This window comes from Thunnus albacares, chromosome 24 (genome assembly GCF_914725855.1).
Source record: "Thunnus albacares chromosome 24, fThuAlb1.1, whole genome shotgun sequence".
Classification (NCBI taxonomy): domain Eukaryota; kingdom Metazoa; phylum Chordata; class Actinopteri; order Scombriformes; family Scombridae; genus Thunnus; species Thunnus albacares.
In genome coordinates, this window is record NC_058129.1 from 20142324 (window position 1) to 20164189 (window position 21866).

General features: G+C 40.0%; 2 protein-coding genes and 1 long non-coding RNA gene across 3 annotated transcripts in view; 2 read left to right on the forward strand and 1 right to left on the reverse strand.

The window, feature by feature from the left end:
* Positions 1–6265, forward strand: part of LOC122976641 — a 38233-nt gene extending 31968 nt beyond the window's left edge. Inside the window, exons 8-10 of the mRNA XM_044345221.1 lie at positions 4814–4870; positions 5684–5789; positions 6247–6265. Of these exons, the coding sequence (XP_044201156.1) occupies positions 4814–4870; positions 5684–5789; positions 6247–6265 (182 nt within the window). The remainder of the gene's footprint in view (positions 1–4813; positions 4871–5683; positions 5790–6246) is intronic.
* The window catches only part of LOC122976060 (NLR family CARD domain-containing protein 3-like), a 395924-nt gene that overhangs the window by 222718 nt on the left and 151340 nt on the right, over positions 1–21866 (reverse strand). The window lies entirely within an intron of this gene.
* LOC122976152 lies at positions 18687–21757 on the forward strand. Its single transcript, XR_006400839.1, has 3 exons — positions 18687–18715; positions 21522–21568; positions 21723–21757. It is a non-coding gene; the product is annotated as an uncharacterized LOC122976152 (long non-coding RNA).

The window sequence follows — 21866 nt, forward strand, 5'->3', positions numbered from 1 at the left end:
TGACGACATATGATACTAACAACAAGAACGATTTATTGATGTTTGTAGTGTTGAACAGACATCAACACAGCCTCTATTTTGTCATTCATTAGTCCTCTCCTCTAGTATACTGAGATCACCACAACCACAGTCTCATGCACGCAGATATCACCAGTTAAACCGAAATACTGGCAGCAGCAGCAGTAGTAGAGTCAGTGTTGTATCTGAAGCAGTTAGTATTTATAGTTTAAATGTTCCAAACGTCACAGAATCAAAACGACTTTACTGGACAAAACTAAGATCATTTGATATTATATTTAATATCAGGCGTTAGTTGTTGTTTGCTAATTTGTGATTGTTGCTCAGACATGTTGTTTAATTAAACAACTTTATTACTGTTGGTGAAAATTCCTTTTTAAAGAAGAACCAAAGTGTCAGTAACAGTTGAGCTTAGTTAATAAGAATGTTCTGTAATCAATCCAAACATTCATCTTTGACATTACTGGGAGAAATATTTACTATTTAATGCCATCTGTCCCCTTTTCCATGAGTGGATCAACAGCAGAGTTTGTCTCAGCTGTGATTGGATGTTCCAACTCCGTGCTCACATTTACCGACCTGACGGGGAATACAAACAGTCAGACAGTCTTGGACTGTTTATTGCTTACTGACACTTGACAGAAATTCAATTAGCATCAGAATCTCTTTATTTTCCAAGTACATTTTATATACAAGGAATTTATACTCTGCATCCTATCCTGACCCATCCTATTATATTGTTATACTATATGTAACGATATGGTAACATCAAAGCCAGGTGTTATGGTCACAGCAATAATGTCTAAGCCTACTCTAAGATGTTGGACCTTTAAATCCAATCATAATCAGAACATAGAGGACCATGAGTAGCCTATTATGGCTGCCAGTTCAGACTAGTTTAAATAATTTAACCGCCAAATACAACATCTGGCCCTATTTTTCATGATTCAGCACACAGACAGTTGGGTATTTCCTGACCTTGAAATGTGTTTTGCCTGTCTGTGTGGTGTTGTGGTGTCCACCACTGCATGTATGGTGAACTGCCGGAGGAGACGCACAAATATGCAGCGCAAAGCGAGCTGCTGGTGTTTCTGAGGAAAATGGGTCTTAGACATCTCAGAACCAGGTCTGTTTCTGGAGCAACGTCACTCCGCTTATGTTATTGTGAAGGACGAAATACGCTGCTGGATGTTTTGTCATGATTGATGTAGACTTTGGAGACTCAGGAACAACCTGAAAGTCCTGTAAAATCAGCAGTGTGTAGTGTTTACAGTGTGAAGAGAGAGCTGCTAAAAGACCAGTGATGGCGTCTTTTACCTGACTCTGGTAAAGACGAATCTAAAGTAAAAAACGATATATGGTTCTCACCTGAGAGACCATATGTGTCATTAAGACATGAACATTATTTGTAAGCTAATTTAGCCACAGCTTGTCCAACAGAACTGTTTGTGACTGTCAGGCATCATTTTATTATGAAAATCCTGTCAGCAGCATCCTGAGCAGCACAGAGACACACAGACAGGTGAGCTGTGATGTCACAGAGACACAGACAGGTGAGCTGTAGCCTCTCAGGTGAGAACCATATATGCACAAACCATCTTCAATATATAACAAAATGGCTTCAAATTAGCAAACAATCACAACCTCCATGGCTGGATATCAAACAGTATGAATGCAGGAACTACCAATATCAGATCGACCATTTCTTACACAGTCAGTTAAAAACATAATTGCTTCAAAAACCCATTTATAGCAGTGACTCTGACAGATTGGTGGAAACTTAACCAAATGACTGATCACCCCTGACCTCTAATACATTCACTCCAATATGGCACAATCCAGACTTTCAAATTAAGAATAAACCAATAATATTAAGCTCATGGAAAAAACTGGGTATTACATATCTGGAACATTTATTTGAAGACGGCTCACTGATACACATAAAGTGCTTGAACAGAGGTATGATATCAGTGGTAACAACACAGAAAGGCTACAGATACTACAGACTTTTTCAATGTTCTCAAACACTGAAATACAACTCAAAATCCTGCACAGTGTACACTACACACAACAGCAAAATGGGATTCATAGACAATAACATTTGCACACCCTGCACACTAAACACCACAGACGACTACTATCATGCCACTTGGCTCTACCCACCCTTCAAACATTCTGGACAACTGTTACACATGAACTATTTTCCATTCTGTGTTGCAGCAGTCTAGTTTCCCCATCCATATGTCTCTTAGCAGAACTCTCTCAAATTGAACCACCACTCAGCTATGAACAGCCAACTTTGATCACCTTAACAATCACTAAGATTCTACTCAATTGGAGAAATAGACACAACCTCTCAGCATCCCAGTGACTTCAGCTACTATCTGAACATGTCACAATGGAGAGACTCAAAGCAATAACAAAAACACAAGCTGACCAGTTTGTCATTGGGCCCCATTCACCAGTTCTATATATCTACCTATGTAAGTAACCCTATTAGTATACAAACATATACAGTGCAGTCACTCACCATCACATATAATCATCGCCCAAATAACAACCGTCCCCCTTTGCAACCTCCAGTCTATTCTTACTCTTAAAAGTTTTAACAATGTCAATCATTTCTTTTCATCTGTTCCCCTTATTAACATGGATTGTTTATTTACATTAACAGTTTTACTTTCCACATCATCTTTACTGCTAGGCTTAATAATCTCCTTAAGCTAAATTAGGTCCAATATTAACAAAAATCATTAAATTAATCTGCAGCTAAATCCATTTCATTAATAGTTGTATTGTGCTTTGTCAGGAAATAGGTTGGGTAACCTGCTTTTCCAGTTCCATTTTTAATAATATCAATCAATACTTCAGTGTTGGTAATCCAGTAAGTTAACTGTGTAATTATTAATCAAATACAAATTTTTGTCATACCTTTCAGATCTTGGCAGAAGAAAAGATGGCGTCACTTAAAGAGGTCCTCTTTAAGTGTTTGGAGGATTTGGGACCTGACGACGTTAAAAAATTCAAGTGGTACCTGTATCAGCGTGGGGAGCTTGAAGGCTTCAAAGCAATCCCAAAGAGTCGACTGGAGAAAGCAAACAGATTTGAAACAGTGGATCTGATGGTCGAGAAATACTGTAAAGACCCTATTAAAGTGACCGGAATGATTTTGGGGAAGATCAATAGGAATGATCTAGTGATACTTTTGTCAAATACCATCTCAGAACCTTCAGGTAAGTCATGGAAAGATTAAAAATGTGATGTTACAAAGATATTTAGAAGTGCTCAGTCAACAGTCGGTGGACTTGTTTTAGATTCTTCAAGGTGTTTCTCCTCTCATCCAAAAGTCTTCTTTATTTCTGACTGACTGGTGGGAAGTCACAGGTGTTTAACCTCTGCAGGGCTGTTTACACCTTAAAGCTGTGTTCACACACAACACAAAGAAAATTTTCACTTTGTGTTACTCGCACAAGATTTACTGTTGGATCATTTGTGCTTATTTGACCCAACAGCCTAAATACCAGCTGTACATTAGCTGTTAGCCAGCTAGCAACAGACACACCAACCGTGTCTTTGGGAGTGTGCCTCTGTGTGTTTGTGTTTAGTTCAGCCTCTGACTGAACTCAGAACTCAGCAGGAACTCTCGTTCTTTCTATTATTTCCCTCCAGTTTCTCTAGTTTTTCTCTGTCCTCTCTGTACGTTCATGAAGTACATTCATAAAGCCCAGCGATATGCGCTGCATGAAAAATTCACTTTGTGTTCTTTCTGATCTCACCATTATTAAGCCACATGTGGGTCATTATTCAATCTGCCTGTCAGTCCTTAGAGTCCCATGAGTCCAGGTGTGAATGGTTCTTAAGGCTTCAGTGTGCTCCAGCTGAAGCACTTGTTGGATAGTCAGACCTCCTCTAGAGGGTGAAGTCCAACAATTTGTGTTGAACTGCTCCAAAACCAACAATCACACCCACTTTACACCCTGATTGGTCAACTGTGTGGAGTTGTGACAGTAGGCAGAGTATACTGTATACTGAAACTAATTTCCCTGCAATGTTTGTCTTAACTCATGTCCTGTATTATAATTCCTGCGTTAAACCAGCTGTTGCATTCCTTCCTCTGAGAGAACCTGAACTTGTATTAAATATCATTTAGGTTCTGGAACTCATCCTCAAAGTGAGGGGAGAACAGTGGAAACACAAGCAGAACCAGTAACAATGGATACACGTTGAGTTCCTGTAGTGGAAACAGCATATGTTACCTTTGGACATCAACCAGGCTGCTGTTTCCCCTTGTTTCCAGTCTTTGTGTTGCAGGTCTCCATAGAATGAGGGGGAGACATGATAACTATTTAAATTCGGGGATAAAGGTGAACATTCCCAGGAAGTGTCTCCTGGAGGGGATTTATGGTGTTGCACTCACATGAAAAGTAACAGAAGTAGCTGCGCAATGAATTTTAAAAAGGAAGCCTGAGAGAGAAGTTTCTCTCCTCCACAAACCTGAGCAATCACTGTGTAAAGTGGGAGTGAATGTTGGATCATCAGGTTCAGAACAATCCAACAAAAGCTCCAATGTTGGAAACGTGCGGGGTGACAGAGTTTCAACACAGTTCAACAATTCAACAAGCAGTTCTGATTAAACAGACCCTCTGCTTGTTGAATATTATTAAATGATCTTCCCATAATACAGTGAAACTCCAAATGAGCTGAATAGATACCACACTTATAAGTAAATATTTTTAATGATCAATATTTTCTATAACATCTTCTCATTTCTCTCTATTGTTGTTTTTTCTTTCAGAGGCTTTTGTCAAATGTCAACACATATTCAAATCTAATCTGAAGAAGAGGTTCCAGTGTGTGTTTGAGGGGATTGCTAAAGCAGGAAACCAAACCCTTCTGAATCAGATCTACACAGAGCTCTACATCACAGAGGGAGGGACTGCAGAGGTCAATGATGAACATGAGGTCAGACAGATTGAAACAGCATCCAGGAAACCAGACAGACCAGAAACAACAATCAGACAAGAAGACATCTTTAAAGCCTCACCTGGAAGAGATGAACCAATCAGAACAGTGATGACAATGGGAGTGGCTGGCATTGGGAAAACAGTCTTAACACAGAAGTTCACTCTGGACTGGGCTGAAGACAAAGCCAACCAGGACATACAGTTAACATTTCCATTCACTTTCAGAGAGCTGAATGTGGTGAAAGAGGAAAAGTACAGCTTGGTGGAACTTGTTCATCACTTCTTTACTGAAATCAAAGAAGCAGGAATCTGCAGGTTTGAAGAGTTCCAGGTTGTGTTCATCTTTGACGGTCTGGATGAGTGTCGACTTCCTCTGGACTTCCACAACAATGAGATCCTGACTGATGTTACAGAGTCCACCTCAATGGATGTGCTGCTGACAAACCTCATCAGTGGGAAACTGCTTCCCTCTGCTCGCCTCTGGATAACCACACGACCTGCAGCAGCCAATCAGATCCCTCCTGAGTGTGTTGGCATGGTGACAAAGGTCAGAGGGTTCACTGACCCACAGAAGGAGGAGTACTTCAGGAAGAGATTCAGAAATGAGAAGCAGGCCAGCACCATCATCTCCCACATCAAGACATCACGAAGCCTCCACATCATGTGCCATATGCCAGTCTTCTGCTGGATTGCTGCTACAGTTCTGGAGCATGTGTTGAAGAGCAGAGAGGGAGGAGAGCTGCCCAAGACTCTGACTGAGATGTACCTCCGCCTTGTGGTGGTTCAGACCAAAGTGAAGAATGTCAAGTATGATGGAGGAGCAGAAAAAGATCCACACTGGAATTCAAAGAGCAGGAAGATGATTGAGTCTCTGGGGAAACTGGCTTTTGAGCAGCTGCAGAAAGGCAACCTGATCTTCTATGAATCAGACCTGAGAGAGTGTGGGATCGATATCAGAGCAGCCTCAGTGTGCTCAGGAGTGTTCACACAGATCTTTCAAGAGGAGGACTGTGGGATGGTTCTGGAAGCAGTGTTCTGTTATGTCCATCTGAGCGTTCAGGAGTTTCTGGCTGCTCTTCATGTCCATCTGACATTCATCAACTCTGGAGTCAATCTGCTGGCAGAAAAAACACCAGCCTGGTGTTTTAAAATAAGAAAAGAGAAATCAACACGTTTCTACCACAGTGCTGTGGACGTGGCCTTACAGAGTCCAAATGGACACCTGGACTTGTTCCTCCGCTTCCTCCTGGGTCTGTCACTGCAGACCAATCAGACTCTCCTAAGAGGCCTGCTGACACAGACAGGAAGTAGCTTACAGACCAATCAGGAAACAATTGAGTACATCAAGAAGAAGATCAGTGAGGATCTGTCTGCAGAGAGAAGCATCAGTCTGTTCCACTGTCTGAATGAACTTAATGATCATTCTTTAGTGGAGGATATCCAACAGAACCTGAGATCAGGAGGTCTCTCCACAGATAAACTGTCTCCTGCTCAGTGGTCAGCTCTGGTCTTCATCTTACTGTCATCAGAAAAAGATCTGGATGTGTTTGACCTGAAGAAATACTCTGCTTCAGAGGAGGCTCTTCTGAGGCTGCTGCCAGTGATCAAAGCCTCCAACAAAGCTCTGTAAGTACACAGATAGTTGCATTTATTTATTATTTTTTAAATACTCTGCTATTTTTCAACAGGAGGAAAAAATAAAGAACTTTCTACTTGTTTTTTTCAGTTTGTCTTTGAGATATTTTTCTAAACTATAAGGTTCAGCCTCTCTAATGTCAGGATTTCTGATTGGCAGAAGTTTTCCACCAGGATTTTATTTTTCACAGGAAAGAAAATGTTTGAATTTTCTAGTTTATCTTTCTTTGATTAAGCTCAATATTCTTTACAGCACACATATATGAACTCTGGCTGAGATAGAGAAACTGATCTTTGCTTTGATGTCATGCGATTTACATTATTACATGTCTGTTTATCACAGATTTTGTCATATTTAACTGTCAGGTCTCCAAGATGTTTAGAATAGAACAGCAAAGATTTTAACCAGAGCTGAGAAAAGAATTTATATCCAGCATCAACAAGAGTCCAGAATCAGCATTTTAACAAAGATTATTTATCTTTTTGTTCATTACCGTCTCTCCAGGCTGAGTGGCTGTAACCTCTCAGAGAGAAGCTGTGCAGCTCTGTCCTCAGTTCTCAGCTCCCAGTCCTCTAGTCTGAGAGAGCTTGAGCTCAGTAACAACAACCTGCAGGATTCAGGACTGAAGCAGCTGTCTGCTGGACTGGAGAGTCCACACTGTACACTGGAAAATCTCAGGTCAGATCAAGTCACAGTTTGTCTTTGAGATATTTTTCTAAACTATAAGGTTCAGCCTCTCTAATGTCAGGATTTCTGATTGGCAGAAGTTTTCCACCAGGATTTTATTTTTCACAGGAAAGAAAATGTTTGAATTTTCTAGTTTATCTTTCTTTGATTAAGCTCAATATTCTTTACAGCACACATATATGAACTCTGGCTGAGATAGAGAAACTGATCTTTGCTTTGATGTCATGCGATTTACATTATTACATGTCTGTTTATCACAGATTTTGTCATATTTAACTGTCAGGTCTCCAAGATGTTTAGAATAGAACAGCAAAGATTTTAAACAGAGCTGAGAAAAGAATTTATATCCAGCATCAGCAAGAGTCCAGAATCAGCATTTTAACAAAGATTATTTATTTTTTTGTTCATTACCGTCTCTCCAGGCTGAGTGGCTGTAACCTCTCAGAGAGAAGCTGTGCAGCTCTGTCCTCAGTTCTCAGCTCCCAGTCCTCTAGTCTGAGAGAGCTTGACCTCAGTAACAACAACCTGCAGGATTCAGGACTGAAGCAGCTGTCTGCTGGACTGGAGAGTCCACACTGTACACTGGAAAATCTCAGGTCAGATCAAGTCACAGTTTGTCTTTGAGATATTTTTCTAAACTATAAGGTTCAGCCTCTCTAATGTCAGGATTTCTGATTGGCAGAAGTTTTCCACCAGGATTTTATTTTTCACAGGAAAGAAAATGTTTGAATTTTCTAGTTTATCTTTCTTTGATTAAGCTCAATATTCTTTACAGCACACATATATGAACTCTGGCTGAGATAGAGAAACTGATCTTTGCTTTGATGTCATGCGATTTACATTATTACATGTCTGTTTATCACAGATTTTGTCATATTTAACTGTCAGGTCTCCAAGATGTTTAGAATAGAACAGCAAAGATTTTAACCAGAGCTGAGAAAAGAATTTATATCCAGCATCAGCAAGAGTCCAGAATCAGCATTTTAACAAAGATTATTTATCTTTTTGTTCATTACCGTCTCTCCAGGCTGAGTGGCTGTAACCTCTCAGAGAGAAGCTGTGCAGCTCTGTCCTCAGTTCTCAGCTCCCAGTCCTCTAGTCTGAGAGAGCTTGAGCTCAGTAACAACAACCTGCAGGATTCAGGACTGAAGCAGCTGTCTGCTGGACTGGAGAGTCCACATTGTACACTGGAAAATCTCAGGTCAGATCAAGTCACAGTTTGTCTTTGAGATATTTTTCTAAACTATAAGGTTCAGCCTCTCTAATGTCAGGATTTCTGATTGGTAGAAGTTTTCCACAAGGATTTTATTTTTCACAGGAAAGAAAATGTTTGAATTTTCTAGTTTATCTTTCTTTGATTAAGCTTAATATTCTTTACAGCACACATATATGAACTCTGGCTGAGATAGAGAAACTGATCTTTGCTTTGATGTCATGCGATTTACATTATTACATGTCTGTTTATCACAGATTTTGTCATATTTAACTGTCAGGTCTCCAAGATGTTTAGAATAGAACAGCAAAGATTTTAACCAGAGCTGAGAAAAGAATTTATATCCAGCATCAGCAAGAGTCCAGAATCAGCATTTTAACAAAGATTATTTATCTTTTTGTTCATTACCGTCTCTCCAGGCTGAGTGGCTGTAACCTCTCAGAGAGAAGCTGTGCAGCTCTGTCCTCAGTTCTCAGCTCCCAGTCCTCTAGTCTGAGAGAGCTTGAGCTCAGTAACAACAACCTGCAGGATTCAGGACTGAAGCAGCTGTCTGCTGGACTGGAGAGTCCACACTGTACACTGGAAAATCTCAGGTCAGATCAAGTCACAGTTTGTCTTTGAGATATTTTTCTAAACTATAAGGTTCAGCCTCTCTAATGTCAGGATTTCTGATTGGCAGAAGTTTTCCACCAGGATTTTATTTTTCACAGGAAAGAAAATGTTTGAATTTTCTAGTTTATCTTTCTTTGATTAAGCTTAATATTCTTTACAGCACACATATATGAACTCTGGCTGAGATAGAGAAACTGATCTTTGCTTTGATGTCATGCAATTTACATTATTACATGTCTGTTTATCACAGATTTTGTCATATTTAACTGTCAGGTCTCCAAGATGTTTAGAATAGAACAGCAAAGATTTTAACCAGAGCTGAGAAAAGAATTTATATCCAGCATCAGCAAGAGTCCAGAATCAGCATTTTAACAAAGATTATTTATCTTTTTGTTCATTACTGTCTCTCCAGGCTGAGTGGCTGTAACCTCTCAGAGAGAAGCTGTGCAGCTCTGTCCTCAGTTCTCAGCTCCCAGTCCTCTAGTCTGAGAGAGCTTGACCTCAGTAACAACAACCTGCAGGATTCAGGACTGAAGCAGCTGTCTGCTGGACTGGAGAGTCCACACTGTACACTGGAAAATCTCAGGTCAGATCAAGTCACAGTTTGTCTTTGAGATATTTTTCTAAACTATAAGGTTCAGCCTCTCTAATGTCAGGATTTCTGATTGGCAGAAGTTTTCCAACAGGGAAACACTCAGGTCAGGATTCATCAACTTGTTCAACAGATGAACATTTAAAATCTGAAAGATTTTAGAGGATAAACATTAAGCCTGCGTAGTTTTTACTACACTTCAATTTTTACTAAACTTCAGTAATAGAGAATTACTTTTCATGCAGATCTTCATTCTTTTCTTTTGTTTTTGTTGTTGAATTATTTAATACCACAGATGATTTTAAAGATTTTGGTAACACTTCATTTTACAGGTCCTCAAACTTCATGCTAATTAAGTGATAATTAGCAAGTAACTTCTTTGAAACTTCTTTGAAGTTACCCTGAAACATTTACCTCAAATTTAATTGTGAGTTGTTGCAGCTTAACTTCCAAGTAGTTTCTGTCTAGTTCCTACTGAGCAGACCACTACATTGAAGTGAGTTATTTCCGCTTAATTTCTAAGTAGTTTCTGTCCAACTTCTGCAGGACAGTAAATTGAAGTATATTTTTTAACCATTTACATTCTCACAAATTTCTGTATAATCTCAGCAGATCAGTCCAACTTTGTGCCAAATTTCCTAGATGTCCATTTTTTTATTGTAGCCACCATAAATTGCTAATTACAAAGAAATACAACTTCATAATCAAGAATAAAGTTACTAATTGCCCATTTAAAAAGTCTCATTCTCATTAAAAGTCTCAAGAGGGGGAGTAACTTTTACAAAGTTTCTGACATGAAAACACAGCATTTGTGGGCGTACTGTTCCCCTTGAAGTGCTACATGTTTTCCTTATAACTACACCAGGCTCTCTCAATGTGTTGTGTATGAGTCCCTGTCTGTGGATGCACAAAGTGTTGCCTATGGTTGACTTGATAATGGATGGAACTATCTTGCAACAGTCTTTGATACGTTCTCCAACAATCTGTGATTAAAAACAAAACTAATAAAAAAAATTAAAAACTACAGAAACTAAACTAAAGCTAAACCAAACTGGACATGGAATTCAAAAATAGTATAGAAATAAGAGGCTAATTGAAAAGAGAAAACTATAATAACCTGTGTGTGTATTTGAATATATGCTTGCTTCATGTCTACAGGTTCACTCAGTTTCCTAGGTTCACTAAATTCACTAGGTTCAGTAAGGAGATTGGTGGTAACAGACTCTACAAAGACAGAAGTAAGACCTCCAGCCCACAGAAAACACACAACAGCTGATTCAGGAAAAAAAATGGAAAATATATTTATAAAGGCATTCTGTCCTGTTTCATTTTCCTGATGCTCTTTAGAAAAAACTACATTTATTTGTTTGATGCAAATCTTCAACTCAATTATACCACAGAAATCAAATCAAACATGAATGAATGTACAACCAGAATTGCAGTAAATTAGAAATTAAGAAGTGTTCAACTCTCAGTGCTTCATACATAAATTAGATGTATCCTCTCTTGGACCAAAACACACTTATTATTAGTTATCGGTTCTTGATAGTCTTTGTTTTCCCTTTGAACTTTTCCTTAAGTTCCCTTAAGGTTATAAGTCTTATTTGGTCTTGAGTTCCTTCGCTTCAAATGTTCCTTTAACATTGTTTGTCCACCTTGAGTTTCTTTATGACATCAGTTGTAGTCAGTTTTTAGTCTTTCTTGGGCCCAAGAAGAAAAAAATAATCTGAGATCTCAGGAAAAATAAAAATAAAATATAATTCTCCTTAGTTACGTTCCCTTTGATTTGGTTCCTACTGCCCCCTTGGAACAGCACAACATCCACATGTCAGCATCCCGACAAGATGAAGGCACCCACGGGCAGCGATGACGATCTGGATGGCAGACGAAGCAGCTCCACTCACAGATAGAATTGTCCCTCAAAGATAAACACAAAACAGCCCGAATAAAAGTCTGCAGAGCAGTTATCCTACAATCTTAATTTCCTTGTTTCATTGTCCATCACATTACGCACACACAGAATTAAACAACCCTTACAATGACTAAAATTAACATTTCTGAGCTAAATTGTCTCTTTCCCTTTTTTGTACATGTACATTTCAAATGAAAGCACATATCTGGCCTTTTACGTTTTATAGTACATACACATTAGCTTTTAAGCCCATTTCAAATATGCACAAATTGCCTTACATGCTTTCCCAGCACTACAACCATAGATATAGAAACGTAGATACCGTGTTCAAGGATTTCATGTGTCGCATAGTCACCATATTGGGGCGGTCAGGCATGTGCTGCATTTAGCTGTACAAACAGGGAAAACATTCAAAACAGGCATTGCAGGATTACTTTTCACATGTAAGTGACAATTTTATTGTATTTTACTGTTACGCAAGTTAGTGAACATGAAATATTGCTTCAAACTATCCTGAAAATGACCTGACACCATTGTGATGATGGCTACCAAAAGAAAACTTGATGTTACTGAATAATTATTAAAGCACTAAGTGACCAGGTGTTAAACGTGATATTTACTTAAAGCTGGAATGTGGGACTTTTGTCTCCCCCTTCTGACAGTGAGAATAAAGGGGGCTCGGCTGTGATTGCCTGAGTACAAAGACGTTACTGGGATGAGGGGAGGACATTTCTCTCCGTTTGATAACATTAAAAGTAAAGTTACACTTTTCTGTCGGCTTCCTGACTCATTTTTAAAAAGACGAGAGAGAGAGAGAGAGAGAAGCTGTGGTCGGGTGAGCTAGAGAGTGAATGAAGAGAGGCAGCGGTGGTAGTGAGAGAGCCGGTGAATCAGATCAATAAAACGTTATTTTCTGATTGTTTCATAGTGGTTACATTTTAGAGCAAAACCACGTCCACACCCCCCCACACCTCCACTCAACCCTGCAGCGGTGCTGCAACACCTGATGTGGTCTGAATACGGCCTGATGGGCACACAGAGAGGGCCGGTAAACACAGATATGTTTTGACGGCCCATCGGTCCACCAGGATTTGTCCCAGTAACCTACTGTTGCAGCTGTAGAACGGTGGATAAATTGTTTGGAGCGTCATACAACTTCTGCAAAATGACTTGTTTCACCATCAGAATTTGATCCATTTGGTCCGATAACATTTGGAAAGTCTAGAAAAGTCACAATTAACGGTCAAACAGCCAGTGTGGGAATGTTGCACTCGACATGAGACTGTATACTGTGAAATACAGTCGCTCGCTGTGATCGGCTTAATCAGCATTGTGTGAACTCATTTGGCTTGAATGTAACAGACGCTCATTCATATGTGAAAGTTCTGCACTGCAGGTTTAACAGTGACCTCATTATTGGTATAATTTACTTTAAAGAAAATTATAACACAAATCACACTCTTTACTGCAATATTTTTCATCGTTTGGAGTCTGTCCATCTTTTGCAAGGATTACATTGATAAATTATTCTTCTTGGCTTTATACTCACAAAGCTTTTATTGCACTTACAGTAGCGTATCACTGTCTGTCTCTCCTCTGCTGTGCTGCACACACACAGGGGCATAGACCAACTATTTATTCATTGAATTAAAATGTGTTACATCAGGATAGGTATCGTTATCAGGATATGAAATGAGCTATATCGAGATCTGAGATTTTGGTTATATTGCCCAGCCTTAGCTTGGGCATAGCTGTCAGACGGAAGGATTTTGAGCCAAATGGCACTACAGTTCTTCATTAAGACAGTCATTTTAGGACAAATGATTATGACAGAACTGGGCAAATGTGCATGTGAAGGAATTTGTGATTCAGTTTTTGCATCTTTTCCTGACCATCTGAACAAGGTCAGAGTACTTTCAAGTCATAAGACTATAGTGTTCTTTGTAGTAAAGAGTGCTAATATATAGTGGAAACTGATTGGAATGATCAGCATACAAATGATCTCTTTCTAACATTGGAATTACAAGTAAATCTGATACTGAAAGTAAACCACTGTAAAAGTCATTACAAGATGATTTAAAAGAGAAAAATATGATTTCAGAGGAATGTGTCATGATACAGACTGTCAGTAGATGATACAATTTACTGATATTCCCAAAACACCTCATGATACAGACCGTTGGTAGACACTACAGTTTACTGATGTTCCCTACACACCTCACAGGCAGACTATCGGTAGACACTACAATTTACAGATGTTCCCTAAACGCCTCACAGGCAGACTATCGGTAGACACTACAATTTACCAATGTTCCCTAAACGCCTCACGTGTAGGCTGTTGTTAACCTCTACAATTTACAGATGTTTCCTAAACATCTCACATGCAGGCTAGCGGTAGACGCTATAATTTACAGAGTTTCCCAAAACGCCTCACATGCAGGCTAGCGGTAGATGCTACAATTTACCGATGTTTCCTAAACGCCTCATTTGCAGGCTAGTGGTAGATGGTACAATTTACCGATGTTCCCTAAACGCCTCATAGCCTGGCTAGCGGTAGCTGCTAGCGGTAGCTGCTAGCGGTAGCTGCTAGCGGTAGCTGCTAGCGGTAGCTGCTAGCGGTAGCCCTAACTCCTCATATGCTGAACTGTTTGACAACGACACCTGGCTCGCACTTGTTGCATATCTTGCTGATATTTTTGAGCACCTCAACATGTTAAACGTGTCTATGCAGGGGAAAGGACACAACATTTTTGAACAGTCAGACAAAATTGTTGCGTTCAAGAAAAAGATCACACTGTAGGTGAATCATTTATCCAAAGACAGACTGGACATGTTTCCAAACGTTTGCCAGGAAGCACAGCAGCTGGACACCACGGACAAAAATGACTTGCAAAAAAACTATCAAGGTGCATCTCAATAAACTTCAAGCTCGGTTTGACGACTACTTCCCAGAGAGACACGGAGATAACGTTAATACCTGGATAATACATGGGAAAATGTGGGTCCTGGGCTGAGACCAGTTGAGAACCCCTGCTCTGGGTAGTGGATCACCAGACTATCTAGACTCCATCCATCTGGTTGGAGTTGTTCTGTGTCCATTTTCTTTACTTGTCCTGGTTTAGGTCTGAGTCTCGTGGCAGTTGGTAGCTGACAGTTGACAGTTGGTGTTGTTAGCAGTTAGCTAGTCAGGTAACCAGCTTCTCCCAAAGTTTGCTTTGTTGATTTTAGTTTTCTGGTTTCTCACGTTGACTTGAAACTTTCCCAAATTGTTCCCAAATTCTTTACATTGAATTCAATATAAAACTCTTGTTACTAAACTTGATCTAAAAGCAATTAAATCATTTACTGAAGTAGGAGCTCAAGTTTCTGTTGTTTCTTCATCTCATCTTCATCTCTGTCAATTTCAAATTCAAATAAGCTTTATTGACAGATCAGAAACCTATATTGCCAAAGCAGTACAGAAAATTATAAACAGATGATTCATAATTATACAATGATATGCAAATATCAACAATAATATGAAATACAATATAATAAAAGGCATTTTTACAGATGTAATCACACAGAAATATTTACTACAGAGCTTGTTTCTCTCAGATTATGAGAAGACTTTAATATATTTTGCAGCTTTTACTGCACATTGACTTTTCTCCCCACATAGATAGGACAGTTTGTGAAGATCAGGGAGGTGGATAAACTCAGGATATATATGATTGATATGATTTATATTTGTCCCAGTATAACAGGAAGCTGTTTTCTGACAAAGTGAAGGCAGCCTGGCCTCCCTGGGGAGCCTGTTCTGCCTGTGACGGCCTGTTTCTATGGCCAGACTGTGTCCACTCAGTCTGTACATTGTCAGCGTTTTCCTCAGTTTTCTATCAGTCACGGTGGTCAGGTACTCTGCCACCATGGACTCTCTGTTTAGGCTCAAATACTATTCTAATTTACTTTGTGAGTTGATATCATTTTCTTTTAGTTTTGAGATGATTTGGTTGGTCAGATTGTTTTTGGTGTGTGTGGGCAGAGCTTCAGCAGCAGCTGGCTTTGTACTGGGAGGACTGGGAGTCGCTAGATTGGAGGTGTTTGTGAATTTGAATGATTAAAGGGTATTGATCAAGTTCTGCCCTGCAGGAATTATTGGCTGTGTGTCTGTGGACTCTCAGTATGTTTGTGCACAGTTCTGCATGCAGGGCTTCTAGCGGCTGTTTGTCCCATGTTGGGAGGTCTCGGCTGGTAAGTGGACCCCACACTTCACTACCATATAACATTATTGGCTCTATTACTGAATGCAGAACTTTGAGCCAGGTCCTAACTGGAAGGTCAATCGGTTTTGGTGGGAGGGCCTTCAGTTTTGTTTTCAAATGGTTCATAGCAACAGGGAAATCTAGGGAGTTCTGGTGGTCTTTGAATATCAATTTTAGTAGTTTTTCCAGCAGCTCCTCAGGCTCAGACTGACAGACAGAGTTCCACTGGTCCCAGAAGTCCCAGTTAGACTCTATACTCTCTTCAAGTAGGCACAGCTGTTTCTCACTATGCTTTATCTTTTTGCTTCTGGTTGTATTTTTATGTCTTAAGTGCTTCACAATACTGAGGGCGTATATGATTGTTTGTTTCTAACTTGTTTTTTCAGGTTTTGACATTCTTTGTCAAACCAGTGGTTCTTTTTTGTTGTTTTTCTTTTGTTTGTACGTAGTTTGAATTGATCTTTATTTGCTGTTGTGTTGAAGATGTCGTTTATATTGTGGACAGCCTCACATATGCCTTCAGTAGTGGGAGGGTAGGGCTATTCTATCAACTCTTGTAGTAATAATGTAATCTCCTCACTATTGCTGGCCTCTTGGTATTGCTCAGTGCTGTCTGGGGCCCATCTGTATGTCCTGGGTATGCTGGGTTTTGTGTGTGTGATATTGTTGTGTTTGAGGAAGAGGGTGATTTGGTTGTGGTCTGATAAAGGGGTTTGGGGCTTGACTGTGAATGCAGTGAAAGAGAAGGGGTCCATGTCTGTGATCATATAATCTACAGTGCTGTTGCCAGCAGTTGAACAATAAGTGAACCTTCCCAAAGAGTCCCCTCTTACCCGACCGTTGACCATATACAGACTGAGGCTTCTGCACAGTTGTAGCAGCTCCCTCCCATTACTGTTCATCACAGTGTCAAAGTTGTTTCTAGGAGGCAGATGGAGGTGAATAGTAGGAGCTTGCTGGCTGATCAAACTGTCTCCTTGACTACTGGTGACTTCAGGTTGTGCACCAGTCCGAGCGTTAAAATCACCACAGATTATTATATTTGCTGCCCATGGTAATGACATATCTGTGACTCAAGGCAGGGAAACATGTCATCAGAGAAGTAAGGGGACTCACAGCACATAGATATATATCCTTCTGTGTAGGGAGAAGATCTCTTGTTATTTTCTGATGTTGAGAATTTGTAGTGAATTGTGTAAATGTGACTTGTAGCATATAATGAGTCGTCCTGAGTCTTTGCTGGACTAACAGTATATCATTTGTGGGAAGGGGCAATAATCTCTCTGTAGCTGGGAGGGCAGTGTGTGGGTACATCACCTCTACACCATGTTTCTGATAGGATTATGATGTCATTATTATTGATAGGTTTTACTCTTCAGACCAAAGACTGAGCAGTAAAGACCTTGGATATTCCAACATCTTATTTTAAAGGAACTCATTGAAATTCTCAACAGAAGACAGACAGGATTAATGTGTAGGATTTAATCTCTGGTCCACAGTCTGAAGCAGAGGGTGGCGGTAATGCACCTAATACGCTGGTTGCCAACCGCTGTTATAAACCACAAAGAAGAAGAAAAAGGTTTTTCAAACAGAGTGGTACATCCTGTCAGCTGAGGGGTTTCCTATCTGTGCAGCCGAACACCGCAGCTCCTCCACGGACTATTACATCCTGACAGTCCCGGTGTTTCCTCCGCAGGCTCCACTTCACTGGATCCAAACGGAGAGCCGGGGCTAGCTGGGAGGCTAGCGGAGCGTTAGCCGCAGCATGACGGGAGGGAAGCACAGTCAGTTAGCCTCCGCCAGCCTCCCAGCTAACGTTAGCCCCGGCTCTCTTGGATCCAACCGGAGCACCGAGCCCCGGTTTGTTATTCAGGTTAAAGTGGGAAGAAGCAGCAGGTCTGTCGGGCAGCTGAGTGAAGTGCAGCCTGCGGAGGAAGAACAGGTTAGCCCCGGTTTCACTACAGACAGATTCACTCGCTACAGTGGGCGAGGAAATAAAGCCAATGAATCAATAAGTACAAACATTAGCGTCAGTGGGTTAGCATCAATGGTTAGCATCAGTGTGTTAGCATTAATGGGTTACCATCAGTAGGTTAGCATCAGTTGTTAGCATTGGTGGGTTAGCCTAACCTTTCTCTCTAAACAGAGAAACAGAGAACAGGAATATTTGTGCTGCTGAGTCTCCTGAGTTTTGTTCAGCACAACCTGAGAAACACTGAGTTTTGTGTGATGAACTTTATTGTTTAGTGGATTAATGCACTTTAATCCACTTTTGGACGCGGCTCTGCTCTCTTGGCTGTGTGCAGTGAACTGATGTCCCTCTTACACTACTTCTGTAGCAGTCAGATTACATTAATTCTCTTTATCCTCCTGCTAACATCGACTGTAAATCCACATTTTAAAGCTGATATTTAAAACATTTTCTTCCTGGGGGGTCATGACCCCGGACCTCCCTAGGGGGTTCACATCTAAAAACATGCCGCTGAATCATCCCTCAGCTGCTGCCTTTTCCCATCTGGCTGGATGCTCAACTTTCTGGAGCTCCCTGATTCATTCATCTTTTAGTTAGTTAGTTAGTGTGGAGACAGTTTGTTGTTGTATCTGACTGCACACAGCAGGACTCTCAGACTGTCTGACATGTGTGTTGTTTTGTGTGTTTGCAGGCTGTCAGGATGTCTGATCTCAGAGGAAGGCTGTGCTTCTCTGGCTTCAGCTCAGAGCTCCAACCCCTCCCATCTGAGAGAGCTTGACGTGAGCTACAATCATCCAGGAGCCTCAGGAGAGAAGCTGCTGTCTGCTGGACTGAAGGATCCACACTGGAGACTGGAGACTCTCAGGTACACTCAAAAAATATTTAGGCCTAATATGTAAGACTTATGTATTTCAACTGCATATAAAATTTCCATATTATAAAATTGCATAGTTTTGACATATACAAACTAATAAACTTAACATGAAGCATTTTTATAATTCAAACATAAATTAAACAAGCAGGAATGAGAGGTTATGTATTCTTATTAATAAATCCAATGTGTTTAAAAGAAATAATAACCAGGTTTATGCAATATCCCCAATTTACTCAATATGCATCAAATTAATGCACTTTAAATGAATAAACCCAATGTATTTTAAATGTGTCATTTTGAAAACTATGAACAGTGTTTCTGCTATAACAGTAAATGCCAAAAATAACGCCAAATATCCATTCATTCGGAAATCAATAATGTTGGGAGCCTCTGAGCAGCGCTGTTTAGAAATGTGAGTCAACGTCTGTGTCGTTGCCATGGAAACTGCAGGTTGCGTAGCTCCTTTTGAAGAAAAGGGCCGTACGTGAGCGAGTGTTTAAGCAAGAGAGCGATCGTCAGAAAAGTGACGGTGAATGTGAGCAGAGCAGAGGAAAAGGTGAACAGTAAGGTCGTATTCAGACCCAATCAGGCGTTGTGGCGTTCAGCCGCAGGGTGGCGTGGAGGTGTCGGCGTGTCTATTTGTCCTCCAGAACATAACCGCTGTGAAACAATCAGAAAATAACGTTTTATTGATCTGATTCACCGGCACTCTCTCTACCAGCGCTCCCTCTCTGTCTTCATTCACTCTCTAGCTCGCTCGACCGCTGCTGTCTCTCTCTCTTTCTCTCGTCTTTTTTACAGTACTGACTAAAGTGTGTCAGTCAGTTAATAAATGCTGCAGCATGGGGGTTAGCTCCAGAGTTAGCAACAATAGGTTAGCCTAACCTGACGACGCTAAACAGATGAATAGAAGCAATGGGGAACGGAGGAATGTGTGGCTGCTAATCTTTAAAAAACAAAACAAAACAGAAAACCAAAAGACAATAACGTTCTTACATGCACGAGGTTAAAGAAAGTGCTCCCTTTTCAAATATTTACTTATTTTGGCACAGTTGACCACTTAGACAAATGCCTATAAAGACAGGCAAACAGTTAAAGGCTAATTTAAGGTAACCCTGAACTATGATTAGTAATTTCAGAAGCATAACAATTCCTAGAATCTAATCTTGAAATTAGAATCAAAAACATTGTGAAGGCTCAGGTGAGGCCAATCGGCCTTAAACACTTTGCTGCTTGTTGCATGACCAAGAATATACTGTATATTATAAACAGACCTTTCTGTAGCAACAAGAAACTCTCTTACAAACTGTGCTGAACAATTGTGTGGAACTAGAGATAGACAGGTAAACCATGGTGACTGTACTGCTTACATCACATTACCAATTCAAGAAATCCCTGATATCCATTTTCTGAAATTTGCTGAGACCATAATTCAGTGTAGGAAATTAAAAAATATTTGGGGGGCAACTTTTGCCCCCACTGTCTAAAAAATTGGGGCATTTACTAAATTTTGGGGGCAAAAATAGTAATTAGTGCATAATGTTGCTGTTTTTAATGTGAAATGAGCACAGATTAAAATAAATACAGTAATCACCACCTTGTGTAACCAAAACCTCCTCAGTAAACACCGTCTCATTTGTAATAATTGTCTACATGTTCTAACTACAATAATAAGCACATGAAAAGCAAATTAATGCATCAATTTCCTTTCAACAACTAAGGTTTTATTTAGGAAGAACCTTCAGTATAAACCACTAGATGACAGTATAACATAATGATCTTGAGATCATGACGATATTTAATTGGTTTGATCTAATTAAAGAGACCAAAAGTTCTGGTTGGGGGGATAATGTCATATTCAGACCTCCTACAAGTCAAAGCCAGTCTACCGTTGTCATTGTGGGTCTGATGCGTTGTATGCCACAGTTTTACAATATTACAGACTAGTAGCTACAAGTACTGTCAAAAGAGCCTAAACGAGTGTAATATTCCTTCTTTATTGATGCAGTTCTGGAAATGCCTTCAGCTGAAGGTTTTTTAGCATTCTTTATTTCATCTCCAAATTTATCCCTGTAATAAAACATGCATTCACACTGAAAACTGTCAGATGAACTACGTTGAGTATGGATGGAACTCACCAGTAATCAGCCTCGTGCGAGTGTCTTGTGCTCGCTCGTGCTGCGCTGAGGTGGTTGTCAAGATGGCGGCGAGAATTCTGACGTATCTGTTTAGAAACGATTCCACTTCCTGAGTTTGATATGTAAACCAATCTCACACGTTTGAACTCATTGACTTAAACCATATTCAAACCATGTTGATACGTTTTAATTGATTACATTTCATTATTTTTAGAATTATAATATTTCTGCAGATTTTATGAGATTTGAATAAATCCATTTTCAAATTGTGGTGATTGAATGAAAATGACAGAAATCCAAATGCTTAATAATAAATGATGGCATGAATGATGTTTTTGAGTGTATGGAGAGACAATGTCTGATAGAGGAGGAAGAGCTGGAAACATTTTCTCTGTCAGAGCTGATCACACATCTCAACTCAATCTTTGACTTTTTGTTATTTCTAACTGAAGTTTCCTGTAAATGTTGAAAGTTCAACCTGATTAGATTCAATCAGGGTTTCAGAAGGATTGGGATACTGGATTCAGATTGGATCAAAGTCTATCAAAGCCCAACCCCACATTTGAACAGAATAATAAAACAGTAGACTAGAGCGATGTAACGTCCATGTTTGCATGCTGAAAGAGAACGTGCTGCTCTGACCCCCCTCCTCCTTTCAGCCTGCAGCCTGCTGGAGTCCGATTCTTGACACCAGGTCTGAGGAAGTGTAAGTGTGTTTTTCATTTCATTCATGAAAACAAAGCAAACTTAAAACTGTGACATCACTCATTCACATCCTACTGAGGATGAAGATGATGTCATCATCAATCAGATGATCGATCAATAACTGCAGCTGTATTGTGTCTCGTTCTCTCCATCAGATTTCTGTCGACTCACACTGGATCCAAACACAGTAAACAGAAACCTCAAACTGTCTGACAACAACAGGAAGGTGACACGTGTGGAGGAGGATCAGTCATATCCTGATCATCCAGACAGATTTGATGTCTGGGAACAGCTGCTGT